This window comes from Arvicola amphibius, chromosome 9 (assembly GCF_903992535.2).
Source record: "Arvicola amphibius chromosome 9, mArvAmp1.2, whole genome shotgun sequence".
Classification (NCBI taxonomy): Eukaryota; Metazoa; Chordata; class Mammalia; order Rodentia; family Cricetidae; genus Arvicola; species Arvicola amphibius.
Genome location: NC_052055.2, coordinates 43,228,334 through 43,246,214, shown reverse-complemented (window position 1 = coordinate 43,246,214; position 17,881 = coordinate 43,228,334). Strand labels below are relative to the sequence as shown.

The 17,881-nt window shown below is 53.0% G+C and overlaps 1 protein-coding gene across 1 annotated transcript in view; it reads left to right on the top strand.

The window, feature by feature from the left end:
- The first annotated feature begins 1,153 nt into the window (after positions 1-1,153).
- Phf21b (PHD finger protein 21B) overlaps positions 1,154-17,881 on the top strand; it is a 70,019-nt gene continuing 53,291 nt past the window's right edge. The window contains exons 1-2 of the mRNA XM_038344121.1: positions 1,154-1,505; positions 2,391-2,456. Of these exons, the coding sequence (XP_038200049.1) occupies positions 1,452-1,505; positions 2,391-2,456 (120 nt within the window). The 5' untranslated portion in view covers positions 1,154-1,451. The remainder of the gene's footprint in view (positions 1,506-2,390; positions 2,457-17,881) is intronic.

Genomic DNA, 17,881 nt, shown 5'->3' with positions numbered 1-17,881 from the left:
CAACACTGGTGTTCTGGTGTGTGTGTGTGTGAGAGAGAGAGAGGGGGGGGGAGAGAAAGAGAGGGGGGGAACTGATTTCTGCTGAGGGGTAAAGGAAATGTGTAGAGTGCTGGCACCCACTGAAGGGGCATTTCTGACTGTGTGAGCCTGGTTTTTTTGGTTTGTTTCTCCCTCCCTTTTTTCCTTCCTTCCTGGTGACCCATGGAAAGAGTCAGTTATGAGTTGCTATCAATTCACATTTACTCTGACACGGAGGCCCCCCTTTCTCCCTGCCTCTTTGCAACATGCTAGTGTGCTATCGCCCAGCAGGGCACAAAGCCCCCCCCCCCCACACACACACACATTAATTGATGAGGACAGGAAACTCCACTGCCGTAATCTCGACTCCGAGACGTTGACCCCAGCTCTGGAACTGGGAGTTCTGAAACACCATCTCCGCAGCGTAGTTATGACCATCTTATGTCACACTGACCCAGCGTGTTTACGATTTTTAACAACTGTCTGAAAAAAAAAGTCTAGTGACATCTGTAGAGAGTTTAATTGTGAGTGTAAAAAAATCATTAAAGGGATAGTCAAGAGATCAGTTTTCATAGTGTTTAAACACCACGGCGGCCATCAAGTACGGGGACTCTAGCGACAGGACTAATTTAGTATCTTGAGTCGCAGCGCTGGGCGCGCAGGCGGGAGAGGATGGGGGTGATTTCAATGAAACCGGAGAGCGAGGCGAGGAGGGGAAGTGGAGGAGAAAGGAGGTGCGAGAAGCAGTTCGGTGGCATCTCAGCTTGCGGCGGGAAGTGTCGCCCCCGGAGTGGGACTGCGAGAGTATTCCCGGTTCTCCCGGCGCTTGGCTGCAAACCGAGGAGATAGCGCGGGCGCCCCGCTTTGACAGCCGCGACTTAGCGCTCCACTTAGCCGCCACTTTTGTTCCCGGGGCTCGGTCGCCGGGTCGCACGCAGTGCGCACGCGCGGACGGGGCGGGGCCGGCCGGGCGGCGGGTTCCCGGCACCGCCCCCTGCCGCCCCGGCCCGCTCCATCCGGGCACTGCCGAATTAGCATCGTGCCGAGGCACAACTTTGCCGCGGCCCCAGCGAGATCCAGGCGCGCGCGCCGGAGGAAATATAGTCCCTGCCAGCGGTCAGCTGGAGCGGGCGGCGGCAGGGCGCGCGCTGGGGGGCTGCGCGGGGCTCCCGGCGCCGGGGAGCCATGCGCCGGGAGGCGCAGGCAGCCCGGGCAGCCGGCGCAACTTAGCGGCAGCCGGAAGAGTTGGGCGCAAGCTCGCCTTTCTTTCCCCTCGTCAGCCCCCTTTCCTGTCGGCGCTGCAGGGGGGGAATAGTGTCCCCCCAGTGCCAGGACGTCGGATCCGAGCTCTCCCGGTCTGGTCCCCGCTGAGCAGCACAACTTCCCGCGAGCTCGGGCCAAAGTGAGCGCAAAGTGCTGCCCAAGTTGTGGCGATGGAGCTGCAAAGCCGGTCCGAGGCGCTCGCGGTGGAACTCGCGCGCCACCAGGTAGGTGGTCCGGGGACCTGGGTCGGAAAGGAGTTGTGACCTGAGAAGTAGAAGCTGGAGGGACCAGAGTTCTGTATCTAACTCTTGGTCACAGGGGTGTGCTTGGGAGCAGGCCCCCTCCTGGCGCATGTCCCGGGGCCATGTCCCTTGGATTTCCTTGTCCCCGTAGCTTCCGGGCGATCCTGCACTGTTTGTAGGTCCAGATCGCGTGGGACCCCAGCCCGGCGTCTTCTCTGTCGCCGCCCGGTTTGCACAACTCGGGCACCGGGAAAGGGGACCCTCCTAGAGCTCTCTTGAGAACAGGGTGCTTGGACAGGCCCGCTCCCAACCTCTTGAGCCGGGCCCAACCCGGCACCGACTGTTAGCAAAAGTAGTTTTGGCGATTGTGACTCAGGCGAGCGGAGCCGTGGCGGCCGGTGCCCGAACGGTATTGCGGCGTGCGCGTGTATGTGTGTGTGTGTGTGTGTGTGTGTGTTGGGGAGATTAGGACGCGACTTGAATATTTATGAGCTTTGCTCGACACGGACTCGCCGTGTTTACTTGGCTCTTTGTTCGTCCCCCCTCCCCCGGCACACACTCTTACACTCACTCGCACCCGCACCCCGGCCTGCAAAGTTGCACGGCTCGGGGCGCGCCGCCGGGTGGCCTCGGCCCCCGCCCCGCCCCGGGAGCTGCCCCAATGAGGCGGCAGCCACAGGTAAGCGGCTCCGCACGACATTGCACGGTCGTCCGTGTGCGGGACGCGGCCCCAGAAACTTGGGGCGCGCTGCGGCTGGCCTTGCCTGCCTGGCATTGGGTGGTGGGGGCGCGAGGATCGGGGCTCACCTGCCACCCCTCCTCACCCCCGGGCGGCCAGGCTGAGCCCACTCCTCTGTGTCTCCGTAGAACGGCGACCTCAAGAAGCAGCTCCACGAAAGGCAGCCACGGATCGCAGCGCTCAGCGACAAACAAGTAAGGAGGGGGCCTGACCTCCACCGAGGACCGGGGCCCAGGGAGGGTCGCCGGGCACTTTGGCAGCACCCTAAAAAGTGCCCGTGCGGGCGCCGCACACACCGACTCCCATGGGGTCTGGCTGCATTCCTCAAAGTTGCTGCCCTCCCTTTCTTGATAAAAAGAGCTGGTTGGTGGCGGCTGAGGGGAGCGTGAGGCTCCGGAGGCCGCCCAAAGATCCGCGCAGTACCTCCGAGGCGCCGGCTGCCCGGCGTCCATCTTGAGCGGTGGACATGTTTTGGGAACGTGGACATTCCCCTGCCTTGGCATCCCCCGATCCCTGCTGCGGTGGGAGGGGGACGCAAGGGAACGACAATTTGGGCCTGCACCCCAAACTCCTTAGAAGCCATTTCCGCGTGTTACCGCCAGCCTGGTCCGGTGATCCCTCTCCTGGCCGGCTCCCTCCCTACCATGCCATCCCGCCGTCCTCACTTTTTATTCTCGGAACCTGAGGCCAGCTCCCGGGGAACAAAAGAAAGGCGCCCCCAGGACCCCCCCAGTTCTGCCCCAACTTGGGTGTCTATGCCTAAAAGGGGATATGGAGACCCGCCAGGAGCTCCAGCCATGGGGGTGTGCGCCCGCCGCCCCCTCGGCGAGGAAAAGTTGTCCATTGTGAGTTAGTTGCGCTGAGCTCAGCGCTCCAGGTTTCAGCACCACGAACAGATGCCGCCGCCGGAGCCCGGCCGGCCGCGCGCCCCCGCGCCCCTCCCCCCTCCGCGCGCGCTCCCGCCCCCTGCGCGCCGCCGGCCGAGAACTTTGAGCGGTACAACCAATGGTGCACACGGGTCTCCGAGGCAGCAGGCGGGGGCGCGCCCCTCCCTCCTCCCTATCGCCGCCCGCACCCTGGCATTGCTCTTGCTTCCTTCGGAATGCCGCTGCCCGCCCCGGACAAGGGCAGCCCGGGGACCCTCGCCCGGCCGGCTCCTTTCCGTCAGCCCGTGAGGGTCCCCCCCCCCCCCCCCAGTGGCCGGCCTCTCTTAGTCCCCCGGGAATACGGATTGACTCGCAGGCCTGTGTTCCAAGCCGAGTCTTTAAAGTTGCAAAGTGGTGGGAGGGGGCGCCCTGCTGGACCTGTAGGCCGGGGAGTCAGGCATTTGCCCCTTTCTGTCGGAGCCGGCCCCTGCACCCCTCGGCTGCGCGCCCCCGTCCGCGAGTGGAAGCTTCCATTCCTGCCGGAGGGGGGCCTGTGCGCGGCCCCGGCGAAGTCGGGGAGTTCGCGGGGGGAGGGGACCCAGGCCCGGCATTACCATTTTGATTGCTTCGATGCCATTTTTGGAGGGGGAGGGGTTAGAAGACCCTTCCTCGCAGAGCACAAAGATGTTTAATCACTGTGTAGAATCAAACCACATACTTGAAAAAAAAAATCTTAACAACAAACCCGGAACAGTGTGATAGCCTGGGTAAAACATGAAGTTGTGGAGTCTTGGGCTCGGAATAGAAGATTTAAAAGGGAAAGCCAGTGCTAAGCGCCTCTCTTCGCAACAATGTCTCTTTATGTGGGCGCTTCGAGGCAGTAGTTTCACTATCTGAAGTGGGTCTTTACCAGATTCCTCGTGATCGTTTCCTCTGTATTGTGGCAACTATTTCAGGGGCTGTTTAAATTTTTATGATAGTAAATGAGTAGCTATTTATTATCCTGCATGCTGGAATTTAGATAAGGCTACAAAGGAAATCTTTGAAAATCCTGTTTGAAGATAGAGGTTGCCGCTGGGAGAGGGAACCAATCCTTCCAACCCCAGGACGTCTTTGCCTTTAAATTTGAATTCGGGAGTATTGCCTGCAAACGAACAGTGCCTCCATCTTTTTTGTGTGAGTGCTTTAAAAGAAAGAAAGGAAGCCAGAAAACTTTTGTTCTCTGGCCTTTTAAAAATGTTTCTCGTTTAGATGCCTAAAAATAACATCTGGTAGGCAGCCAGGGTTTGGCCCGACCATCGGAACTTGTGTTTGTGACCGCAAGTCTGCTTTTCTGTTTCTCTTTGTGGCCTTTATATAACAAGGGCTCATAAAAGAGGGAGAGGAGGGGGCCCGAGGCCTGGTGCAGCATGCTAATAGAGTTGCCTGTCTCTCCCATGCTGGCTGTGGCGAGCTCTGAGTTCACCTCTGCCATGAGCTGGTGGCTTTAACGTTCTCTGCTGTCCCCTCCGGGACTTTGGTGGTGATTGACAGTTTGGCTGGGGGCAGGTGGATTTACAAGGTCAGAGGGGACTCCAAAATCCAGTCAGAGTTGTGAACCCACTGGGCTTAGACACCACAAAACTTGCCCAGTAGAAGCTGCAGTACAAGAGTGAGGGTGAAATTATTCCCTAAGTCAGGTGTAGTATAATGCATATTTTAATTCATTGAGAATTCAAAGTACAATCTCTTTGTAGAGTTACTTGGGGGAAGGTGTTAGCCTTTCCACCTCCAGAGATGTTTTTCCTGTGGAATATGTTGGAATATGAAATAAAAAGGTTACGTTTCAATTAAAAGTTCTCAGTCAGGTGATGAACTATATACTAAGAGGAAGGGATTGGTCGATTACCTTCCTCCGTTAGACACACAGTAGCAGTAGGGTAATGTCTGACAGTGCCTCACCTGCAGTTCCCCAAGAGTGCCCTTGGTGCTGGGATGTTCTGTTTTTGCCTTTCATTTACTTTGAGTAATAGACGCATATTAAAAGGACTTCTTGAAGTGGCTTGGTCAAAGGAAGGGTGAGAAATTTTGTGTAGTTTTCTTCCCATCACTGGGGGACTTGGGTTAAGTACAAGTACCTACTATGTTCCTTGTGTTTTTACAAGGGGAATACATACCCCCCTCTACTATGTTCCTTGTGTTTTTTCAAGGGGCATACATACCCCCCTCCAGAAGAAGGGAGGGGGTGACCCCAAAGAACAACCTGCCATGTGGGTCTGGGGGAGGACGGACTCAAGACCTGCTGTGTGAAGCCTCTATTAACTTCCTCGTGGTTCCACTCTGAGAATTTGCAGCACGTGCTAAGATGTAGTAACATTTAATCTTCATTGTCAAGCACAAGAAACACTTTGTCTAAATATCAGGCATATCGTAAATATCGGGTCTCTTCCCCTCCTTTGGAGTTCTTTGCATAGGCTTTTGAGGCTCATAGTGGCCTCACCTGATCTGTCGTCCTGCAATCCACCATGAGCAGAGTTAGGAGGGGCTCTGTCTGAACTGCCATGGAGCTGCGGTCTGGTCAGAGAGATCCTGGAGGTGAACTTGGAGTCTGAGGCACCGCCTGATCTATCGATTTTATGGTCTCAAATTCCAAGGGGCTGTCCTCAAGTGTGGCAATAAAAATCTGTCTTCTTGAAAGGGATTATGTATCAGGAGCTCACGGGTCCTGAATCACGTCTTCAGCATGATTCACTCTCTAGGGCAGACACCAGAGAGCCTGACACCTGAGTATGTGAGCTGGCTTATTCTGAGAGCACCCACCCCGAGTCCGTGGACTAAAAGGCTATTTTGTTTTCTGAGCTTTTCACTCTAGAAAGGTCAACATCGGTCTTCTTCCCAAGCAAGAATGCTGATCTGTTTTAAAACAGTATAGTTAAAGGGAAGGCACCAGTGAGAAAGGCCTCATGTTTCACACTGCAGGCAAGTGCTTGGGACTGGGCATATGCTTCCACCGGAGCCCTGCATTGGGCGGCTTTCTTCTGCTCTCCTCTACCCTGGACCTGCTCAGTGCTGTCCTCTCCTGGATCTCCTGGAAGATTTCAGAAGCCCTTTCCACTCTGTGTTGTGGAGATACAATTCCCACCTCCTAGTCACCCACAGGGAGTTGGATGTTTTTCCTACATCATCGGCCCCATGCCATTGCTAGCATCCGATTGAGAGCATTTTCATCACCCGAATGTTAGGCACTGCCTTCTCCCTGGCCCAGTGCCACTCATTTCTCACCTGCTTTCCACCTGAGAGTTGCCTGTTTGGGATCTTTGTATGAATGCAGCTGTAACTATGCCTGCTTTGTGTGCTATTGTGCTTGGCTCCTTTCCCCTGCCTCCGTGTTGGAAGCTGTTTTGCTTCCTCATTCCCCTGATATTTGAATAACCTGTGAGTGGATGCAGCCCACTTGCTTAACCGTTCACCTGTTGATGGGCATATGAGTGTGCCTACCTTTTAGCAGGCATCTCTCCAGCCCCTCCTGCTGTGTTCTTCATTATAGTGACTTACATAACTTGAGCTGTGAGCTGTGCCTCACACCCTTCATTGGGCTGCTTTTGCTTCTTAATGGAACCCTAGGGTGCCCCCTACTGTTCATTCTCTGTCAGGGGTCGTCCACCTCCTCCAGCTCTCTGAACTTGGCACAGAACATTTTGATTGCTCCATAGTAACTTCCCTATACCCCAAGCACATCCTCGCCTTTAGGGAGGACTAGGTGTCCACTGTCTTCGCCTTGTTAGACTGTAAGCTCCATGGGGAAGGAGCACTCCGCTATATTTGTTCTTAGGGGGATTAGCAGTGATGATCTGACGGTTCCCGGGGTGAACAGTAGATTTTAAGAGTACATTACAGAAATGAGGGGTCTTAGAGAAGAGTGTGATGAACTCCCTGGAGACCTGACCAAGTGGGTGTGGACGGCTGAGTTTCGAGGAACTTCTGGAAGGTGCTGTAAGGTCATGCCGTGAGTCTGAAGACAGGCAACCTGGAGGAGGGTGCCTGTGCCTTCTGAACTCAGCTGTGACAAGGTAGAGCTGGCGCCCTGAGTAAAACTTGCCAGTAGGAGGTAGGGATGCTAATAGGCTTCCTAGCAGCTAAACCCAGAGAGGAGGGAAGTTGCAGGTGGTTATGAACTGCCCAGCATGGCCACTGAAATCTGAGCCCAGGTCCTTTGGAAGAGCAGCAAGTACTCTGAGCCAGTTCTTGTGCCTCTGCCTCTCTGCCCCCCCCCCCCCCCCCGTGTGTGTGTGTGTGTGTGTGTGTGTGTGAGAGAGAGAGAGAGAGAGAGAGAGAGAGAGAGAGAGAGAGAGAGGGAAGGAGGGAGGGAGGGAGGGAGGGAGGGAGGGAGAGAGAGAGGGGTGCGTGCAGGTGCCTATTGAGGCCAGAAGAGGACATTGAATTCCCTGAAGCTGGAGTTACAGCGAACTTGGCTATCTCCATGAACCCAGGTCCTCAGAAAGAGAAGCAAGCACTCATTGCTGAGCCAGCTCTCTAACCCCACGCGTCTTTGTGATCAGGGAAATAACTGCCATTCTCATCCTCTAAAGTAGCATTTCAGGGATAAAGGAGAGTTTCCGCTTTTTATCTTTATAGATCTAACTATATAGTCCTGGCTGACTTCAAGCTCTCAATACTCTCCCACCCTACCCCCACCACATCACCAGGTGCTGGAACCAAAGGTGCACAATGCCACTCTCACTAAGAATTCTAAAAGAAGTTTTTGCTATGAAAGCAGCTTGTGCTTGTTGGGAAGGTAGAAGAACAGATCTGAATACTTTAAAAGTCATCTTCTCTTAGTTGCCCATCCTGCCTTAGGGGCCCTATCAGTGTGAGTCCTGGGGACATGCTCAGCTGTTGTGTTCTGTAGCGTATATGCTCACAGACACACACACACACACACACACACGTACATACATACAGACAGACACACATGCATACATACATACATATAGACAGAAGCATGTGCACACATATTACACACACACATGCAGACACACACACACACACACACACAATGTAGATAAATGTCTTTCTCTGACATAGCGCATAGTCTTCCTGTCTCTGAACTTTGGCAGAGCCTTATGGACCTCTGTTAGAAACATTCCTGTTAATCAATCCCACTGGTGTGTGAAGGGCTCCTGCTCAGGCCTGGGGATGTGGAGAACTTGTGTGTGGTTTCTGCAGATGAACATTCTCACACAGCCGGGAAGGTGGGCGTGTCTACCTGCTCCTTGAGGCCCAGTGAGGTTTTGACTCAAGACACTTAGTTCTCGGCAGCTGAGGAAGCAGTGAGCGCTCTCAGGTTGAGGGACGGCTCCAAGGAGGTGAATTTCTCTGGTAGAGAAACTGGGAACACCACAAATACAGGCACATGGCCTTGCGGTACTGCCTGTGCCTGTGCCCAAAGAGGCTGTCACACAAGCTCTCAGTGAGTACCTCCCTACCGATTCTCAGGGTGCTCTAGGCCATCATGGGTCAGGCGGGGCTGGCCAACCCCCTCTGCTGATCAGATAAGGAAAGGGAACTTTCCGAAGGTCAGATAACAAACATGGAGAATGGAACTGCCTATTCTGTTTGTCTGTGGCATCCTCACCCTCTTTGGGACATGTTCTGCATCACTGGGGATGGCATGATGCTCAGGACATTGCCTCACTCCCCAGATCCTCGGGTCCCAGGGCCTGCACCATGGCTAAGCCATTTTGCCTCTGCATTTGTGTGCCTGCTGTAATGAGGGCAGGGATGGGACCCTTCCCTCACCAGGCCATTGGAGGAAGTGAGACAGTGGTTGGGAAAGTTTCACCAAACCTCAAAGTCAAGGAAAACTTCAAGTGGTCTGAGATTCTTGGTGTGACTTGGGTTTCAGCCTCCTGAATGAACCCAGAATCACCAGCCGGTCTTCTACAGATTGCTGTAAGTGTGCTGTAGCCTTTCCTGTGGGAGGTGTCCTGCACTTGTCACCCCTGGGAGTAGTTGACGATGGTGACTGCTGATGGTGGCATCCTTTTCAATTCACCCAGAGAGTTTGCTTTGATATTTTCGCCTCTCAAAGCACCTGCTGTCAGAACTCTACAGTTGATTTCAATTAGGCCTGGATTTTTTTTTTTCAGTGAGATGGCGCTGATGATAACTTTGGCAATCCCTCGATGCCTCATTAGAGCTCCTGGCCACGAGGTTCACCCTGTGATGGAATAAGTTCTCTGTCTGATGCCTTTGTCTCTTCGGGAAACAGAATCATGGGCTCAGTCTGTTTCTTTCACCGTCCGTGGGAGCTAGTGCTTTGCTCGGAAGTGTGTTGCTGGTTCTGAGGTCCCTTCCTTGGCAGCAGAGGCTCTTGATGTGCAGCAGGCTCTCTGGTCATCTGTGGGAAAGGCTCCAGAGGCCACCTAGGGTGTATGCCGGCCCATGTGACTCTCCCCTACAGAAAGACCTCTCAGAAGGCTCTCGCTTGTCTTCAAGAGGCCAGTAACAAAGGTCAGTGTCACAGGTTTTCAAACCGAGCAGACCCAAACTCTACATCAGCTCCGCCTTTGGAATCCCATTCTGTCCTGGTCATTGTTCCCTGCTTTGGAGGCTTGCATTTCTCAGCAAGAAAGTGGGAAACCAGCAGCTTGCTACCAGTCATGCCAAGAGTACAGGAAGTGGTTCAGGAAGTGATTTTAAAGAGGCAACAGGCAGTTAATGAGATGGTGCAGCAAGCTCTGGACTTGAGCACTTTCTTTTCTTTTCTTTTCTTTTCTTTTCTTTTCTTTTCTTTTCTTTTCTTTTTCTTTTTTTTTAAACAGCATTGCCGGAATCCACACCTTGCCTGTTGGACACCAGTGTCTTGGAGCCCCTTCTATGTCTGATCCCTTCTCACTCACCCCTTTCCTGGCCCTCTGAACAAGGACTGCTGTTAATTTTGGTTTTATCCAGGAGTAGGCTGAAACCCAGGGGTGTTGAGTGATTGTGGAGATCACACAGCTAGGAAGTAGAGACACTCTGGGTGTTGGCTCCTGGCTGCCAGTTCTTAAACCCTGTGCTGGAGCACAGGGTGGTAGATGGTGCTTTAGGTGCGTGTGTTGAGCCTTGAGAGAAATTTAGGTCAGAGCAAATGGAGATGCTGCATTGGGCACACCTCTCACGAGTCAGAGACATGCTGGTGGTCACAATGGGACTTTTTCACAGACGTAGAAAGTCTTAGAACTTTCAAGGGGTCAGGGCAGATTCTCTCCCTGTTCTTTCTAGTCCCACATTGGGAACATGTGGCAGGTTGGGTCAAGAGGCCCAGTGAGCTGGACTAGAGTAGACAGACCCATTGATGAGCCCCTACATCCACCTGTCACCCACACCCAGCTTTGTGTTTGTGCAGCTCTGGCTGAGCAGGGCTCCGGTTTTTCTTTTAGATGACAGCTGATCTACTCTAAGGTAGATTTCTCACTTTGAAATAGCCTCTCTTCCCTAAAGGGGCAAGTGTACTTCCTTGAGAATGTTTTTATTGTGGGGTAGGATCTCCAGTGCGGGAGAAACTGCTAATGGTAGCTTCTTCCTGGCAGCTTCCTTCTGGTTCCTTCTGATGGCCAATAATATGTGGCCCTGGCTTTCAGCTGGACTGCACTTTGGGAGCAGGGAGGCAGGGCTTGACGCTTGTACTGTTAACGACAAGGAAACGGTGCCTCTGCAGGGACGTTTGGGGGGCACCGTGTCTGAGTCACAATCTCGGTCTGAAGAAGCATCTGGCAGTAGGGTCAGTGCCACTTCTCGGGTAAGGTTCCGGGGATGTGTGCGGGCCAGTGTCCTGTGTGCTGGGCTGGATTCCCAGGCTGCAGCAGGGCAGTTGAGGGGAGGAGCTCTTTTCACTATTGCTTTATTAATATTGTGCAAGTGATAGAAAGCCGACCAGCCCAGGGCACACAGGTACAGGTGTGCTTTTCTTGGGGACAGGAGCCTCAGGGCTGCTCTTTGTTTGTTTGTTTATTTTTTTCTTTTGAGACAGAGTCTTGTTATGGAGACCTGTGTGACCTGGAACTCACTGTGTGGACCAGCTTGGCCTATAACTCAGAGGTTTGCCTGCCTCTCTCTCCTGAGTGCTGGGATTCAAGGCATGCACCAGCACACACTAGCTGGCTAGCAACGTAGAGATGTTCTAAGTCTATTCTTCTGTGTGTTCACAGCTTGAGTTGGGTGCTAGACTTGAGCTTTGGTAGATGAGGATGTTTCCCAGCGTCTAGGATTGGCCGCATCATATGTGAGTGAACATATCAGAACATACCAGATGTGAGCACCCAGGGGAGATGTTGGAGGACACATCCTTTTGCAAAGGAGAGACTGAGGTCATGGGCAAGAATGGGCCTGGGAGCCGGGCGGTGGTGGCGCACGCCTTTAATCCCAGCACTCGGGAGGCAGAGGCAGGCGGATCTCTGAGTTCGAGACCAGCCTGGTCTACAAGAGCTAGTTCCAGGACAGGCTCCAAAGCTACAGAGAAACCCTGTCTCGAAAAACAAAACAAAACAAACAAACAAAAAAAAAAAAAGAATGGGCCTGGGGATAGCGTCTAGGGACCAGAACTAGCCGGAAAGTTCAGTCTTCACTCACCATGCTGTGACCAAAAGGAAGAGAGTTTTATATTTTTGTTAGAAGCTGAGCATCCCAGGGTCTACCGCTTCCAGATATTGGGTCCTGCATGGGATGTCCTTGTGCGTTGACAGCAAGATCGCTAAGAAAGGGTTCCCAGGTGATGCTCTCCTGGCTCTAAAGGGATTCTTAGCTGCCTAGTGGCAGCAGCTTTCCATGCTCCCTTCACAAGTAAGAGGAAAGCAGCACGGGCAGGGCCCCTGTGTTCCGTCCTAGAGTTGTGTATGTGAAGTCTGTCAGCTCAGATAGACTGCAGAACTGTAGGTGAAGGTTGGTGCCTTAGCCCCAGTGGCCCTGTTTGTTGCCCAGCCCCCCCCCCCCCACTTCTTGCTGCATTTGGAGTTTGCACTTGGGAGAAAGAGATCGACAGTGGGCATGCAAGGGGCTAAGCCCCCCGAGTGGAGGTGCTAGAAGCAGACAACAAGTGAGACATATTCCATTAGGGGACATAATGCCTGCTGGCTCTGATCCCTTAACAGGTGTAGCAGAGTCGTAGGAGATGGTGGGGTGCGGGGACTGAGGTGGCTTTGCCTAGAGGGCCCAGCAAACTGTCACTGTGAAGCTTTAGGAGGCCTTCTGCCCACAGGAAAGGTATAGGGCAGGGACTGAATAGGAGAGTAGGGAGGGAGGAAGGGAAAAAGGGAGGGAGGGGCATTCAGGTAGACAGACAATCCGCACATGTAAACAAACTTCAGAATGTCATTAAAATACATACCGGAGGCCCTGGACTAGAACTGGGAGAGGTAGCTCACCAAGTGACAGGCAGCATTCCTGCAATCAGTGCAGTATTGCACACCTGCATTTAATGACCCCGCTTGGGGGTGACACGCACGTCCAGGCAGGCTGCTAGGTGAGGGTTCTGCTTATACTGCAGACCCCTCTCCCCCCACAAGGAGTCTGCGCTAGCTAAGAAAGAAAAGGAACATGCTAGCCACTGGTGTGGTCGTGGCGCGAGGCTGTTGTCGCTGCAGGCATGATGGCGGGTGTGGGAACTTTGAGAGGTGTGCCGAGGGCCACCCGTATCTGGTTTCTTAAAGGTGAGACTGGGACTCATGTTACCCAGATTTGTTGAGCATGGGAAACTGAAAGGACACTGGGGTGATACAGCTCTTAAGCCCTTTTTGCGTATTCTCTGGGGTACCCCTAACCTTTGTGAGTGTGGGTGCTGTCCAGGAGCACACACATGGGAGAAGGCTGCAGTAGCCGTGGCTCCTGAACACACTGTGACATTTAGCTCGTGTAGGACAGTGCTGGGTCAGCATGGTGACAGGACACGGACAGGTGGTACTGCCAGCCTCAAGCGGGTGATGGTCAAACATAGTAAGTGAAATTTGGCGATTAGGGAGTGGCAGGTACTCTAGCCAAGTCAGGAATATGGGGTACATGATGTAGGTGGGCCCTATAAGTAGGGTGACCAGAGGCTCTCACAAAGAAGGTGATGTTGGAGCCAGGGCCTGCTGCAGTAGGGTGGGTAGGCAACTCTCCTCACACTCTCTGGGCTGAGGACTCACTTTCTTGCATGAAGATGGCCCGTGTGGCAAGAAGACAAGAGAGCTGGGAAGGATTGGGTATCCCTCTGCTGTACAGCACCCTTTCCCCCTTTAAATCAGCTCCTGGCCCTGCATGCTGGGCTCAGCTTTATGGGGGTCAGGGTTAACAGTATCTGAGACTCACACAAAGGCTGGACGAGCTTGTGGGGGTACTTGTGATGCCAGTCACCTCTCCATCCTAAAGGAGAAAAGACCATGACTCAGGCTAAGGCCAGCTGCTTCTCTCACGTGGAGATTCCGGGTTCAGACATGCTAAGACGTTCACTGTTCTCTGATGGCCTGGTGGTAACCTGAGTTCCCAGACTTCAGATGGGGAGGATAGACCTCAGCATGGGCGGAAGCAGGCTTCCAAACACTCCTGGCCAGAAGGGATGCACCTGAGTACCAACAGTCATTCTTCCTGCTCATCCAGAGCCTCTCTAGGGTAGGCAGCCACTTATTCTCTCAGATAAGGTCTAGCTTCTTCCTCTCGGCCAACCCTTTGATAACTCCATTGGGCAGAGCCACAGCCTAGAAGTGGCTTCCCTTCCTCACCTCTTGTCCCCTGCCAGCATCTCATGGTGGCTACTGAGAGACCATGAGGACTGACCCACTGAGCTCTGCCAGACTCTGATGTGCTTGGAGGCTGTGATGTGTCTGGGCTTCCCGGGTATACCTTTTCTGCTGTCCTGGTATGAGCAAACATGGCTGAATGCAGTGTAACCAGAGAGGTTGCATAACCAGAGGGCCATTGAGGTTCCTCAGGGGTGTTTGCTGTTTAGCTTGGTGAGTAGGGCTCTTTAAGTGAAATAGACTTCCAGCTCTACCCCAACACTGAGGCTCAGGCCAGCATACCTAAGTTATTTTATTAATGCATTCTGCTGAGTGGACGTGAATGGGCAGCTTGGCCTCTCGTACTGTGGATCTAATTATAAACACAAGGGACGGCACCAAATAAGCCGCCTTGGAAGGAGGAAGAGGCTGGCAGCCAGGGGTAAAGCGGCCTTTAATGAACTTCCTTGGTACTTGTATCTTAGCAACACATTTTATTACATCCCATTGCGGCTGGACTTGTGTAGTAATTTATCCCCCCCTCGTGCCCCAGCTCTGGTGACTCAAGAGAAGAATGTGTGTGCCCCTCCTGTGCTTTCCTAAGGCTATGTTTGCCTCTTTTAGGGTTTGTTTACTCCGTAATGAAGATAAACTTGCTACTGGAGGTCCAGACTCTAGCCTGGGGTTGCTACACAGAGGGGTGGCGGCCTGTGCCTACAAGGTTTGCAGCCAATGCCCAAATAGGGTCCTGCAAGTGACATTCACTGCCTGGGCTGGAGTATTTTTATCTACGCTTCGTTCTTACGATCACACTCACTAGGAGATGGCCATGGAAGTGGAGATGTGTGCAGCTTCTGACTCAGCCGCGGCAGCTGCCTGTAAGTGGGGAGTCATGGCAGAGAGGTTCCTGATAGATGGAGCCTGTAGAGAGGTCTTCAGGATAGGAAGAAGGGCTAGTTAGGGTGCCAGACTATGGTTGTCCAGATCTCAGAGACCTCATCCAGTTACTGTCTTCTGAGATGCTACTGTCCCTCAGCCGTGTGTGTCCTGGGGCCACGGTGTCAGTACAGTTCGGGGACTTAAAGCAACAGTGAGCTAGCTAATGGCTCTGGACACCAGAAGTCTGAAATAACCTACAGAACCAAGTTTTCTCAAAGGCCCTAGGGAAGGATCCTCCCACCTGTCCCAACTTTGGTTCCTGGTATACGCTGTCTTGTGGACACTTTGCTCTAGGCTCTGTCTGGATCGTCACAGGCTGTGTTCCCTCTTTGGTGGTCTCTGTCATTTCTCTCCTTTTGGTTTGTGTTTTTGTTTTTGAGACAGGGTCTCATTTAGTTCAGGCCGGCTTCAGACTCTATGTTGGGGATTGAGTGATCCAGGGATTTGTGCATGGCAGCCAAGTTAGTACATACGGATGGAGCTACGGCCTCAGCCTGTTGCTCTTCCACCTATTCGTGGTCAGATTTGTTCGGTTGAGCCATTGCCTTCCTCTTCTTATGGGAGCACCAGTCTTAGAATAGGTTTGGGAGCCACTCTGTCTTAGAATAACCTCAACAGAGCTAGGTGTCAAGACCCTGTTTCTGGTAAAGTCAGAGTCCAAGGTTTTAGGTAAACATGAACCATGGGTGTCACTTCAACCAGGTACCTCTGTGGGGTTATAGGTGAGGTATGCCTTCCTCTGTTAGGAGATGGGGATGCCAGGCTTGTGCCAACCGCACCGTGGCTTCCCCTCCACTGTCTGTTTTTTACAGTGAGAGCCGAGGTGGATAGGCTGCTGAGCTTCCTTGGCTGTGGACAAGATGCTGGCCTGATTTTCCAAACCTATTGTTTGATAGTGGGTTTGAATATTTGAATGAGGAGCCGAGGAGCTGGTACCAGGGTAACCCAGCATGGGAACCAGATTGCTGTTTATGCGAGGGTCAGTGCCAAATGGTCACCCCGGTTGTTGGTCCTCCTGCTTGACCAAGAGGCTGAGATCTTTAGTCAGTTTCTGGATCTATAATGTTGGGGTGAACCCTACCGCCTCCTTAGCAGATGAACTTGGAGTGGCACAGAGTTGGACAGGCACGGAGAACTGGCAATGGGGCAGAGGGTCTGGCAAGGAGCCTGGGCAGGGCTGAGAGGCCTCGTAGAGCCATCTTGATTCCCCCAATTCTCTGCCACACTGTCACTCAGCTTTCCTGTGAACAGTGACTGCCACATTGGAACAACAGAGGTCCCAACTGGTGGGAATGGGAACGGGCTGAGAGCACTGAGTTGGGTCAGGACGGAGCTGGCTGGGCTCATTTACCCGTCGTGGTCATGCTGGGGGTTCAGTCCATGCCGTGAAAACATGCCTCTTGTAAGCCTGTCTCTGCGAGTGTCCAGGATTATGGGATAAGGCTATTGCCAATATCAACAGTAGTGAGACAGGAACTGGGGACAGATCTGTGAGGAACTGTGTCATTCCTTTTCCTGAGCCTGGGGCTGGAAGCTCCGGTAGCTGTGGTTTGAATAGGTGTGGCCCCCAAAGAATGCCTGGCCCATAGGGAGAGGCACTATTGAGAGGTGTGGCCTTGTTGGAAGAAGTGTGTCACTGTGGGGACAGGCTTTGAGGGCTCTTATATGCTTGAGCGTTGCTCAGTGGGACAGTTCACTTCCTGTTGCCTGTAGATCAAGATGTAGAATTTGGGCTGGAGAGATGGCTCAATGGTTAAGAGCCCTGGCTGCTGCTGCTCCTCCTCCTCCTCCTCCTCCTCCTCCTCCTCCTCCTCCTCCTCCTCCTCTTCTTCTTCTTCTTCTTCTTCTTCTTCTTCTCCTTCTCCTTCCCCTTCCCCTATCCCCTTCCTCCTCCTCCTCCTTCTTCCTTTTTTTTTTTTTTTTTTTTGGTTTTTCAAGACAGGTTTTTCTCTGTAGCTTTGGAGCCTGTCCTGGAACTAGCTCTTGTAGACCAGGCTGACCTCAAACTCACAATTTTGCCTCTGCCTCTTTGTGCTGGGATTAAAGACATGCACCACCACTGCCCGGCTCAATTTCCTTCTTTTTAAAGGCAGAGTAATAGTTTCCCAGGTACAGACCCTTTGTGTTATCATCAGTGGCATTAGGTTTCTTCCTCTTTTTGATTCTTGTGACAGCCACTGCCAAGAATGTAGAGTGTAAGTACTTCCATACACTGTGTTCCAGCCCTGGGGGTGCCAGGATATACTTTGTTTCTCCTCCCAGATACATTCAGCAGGGCCGAGATCTTGAGAGAAGCTGAGTGCTATTTGGTTGCTCTCCAGAGACAGGGACCAGCCATGGCCACTGTGCATCTGACTCGGTGTTGTTTTGTGTGGACATGGACTTACTTCTTCCGTGTGCACCGAGGTCTCATGCCAGTCCCATGACATCCCGCTGGATGTCCACACTGACATTGAGAATGTGGTGTTCAAGGTGTAGAGTAGCAGCGGTGTTTGTTTAGACCTTCCGTTATGTGGTTTGTTTCTTCCTCTCCCACTTGTCTGACCGTCACAGGGGCGGGTGATTGGGTCCCCCTGATCCCTCTCATTCACTAGAACAGTGACATTTGTGTAGCAGTGTCTTGAGGGGGCGGGCACCATCCCATGTGCTACCCTTTGGAACATTTGATTTCGTTAGTAAAATGCCAAGGTTGAGGGCTGGTAAGCCTCCCCATCCCCATCCCCTTCCTTCTCTCCACCCACCATCAGTCCATAGCCCATAAAAGATGGAAGAATAGGATCTATCAACCTCAGGAAAAAGTGGGTCCTCTCAGGCCAGACTCATCCAGGACTGGAGGGGAGGTGTGAGTTCCCTGTCACAGATGGAGCCAAGTGGTGGGAATGACCAGGCAGGGGCTGTGGTGATGTTTGTTTGTACTTTCACAAATAAAGCTTACTTGACAATCAGAGAAGCAGAGCAGTCAGCCACTAGTTTTTACCTCTATGAAATCCTCAGACTGAATGGGGTATCCTGTCTCTACAAAATCCTCAGACTAAATGCCCTCTCTGTGAAACTTCAGACTGAATCCTGAGCTCCTGTCTCCTCTCACCTTATATTCCTCTT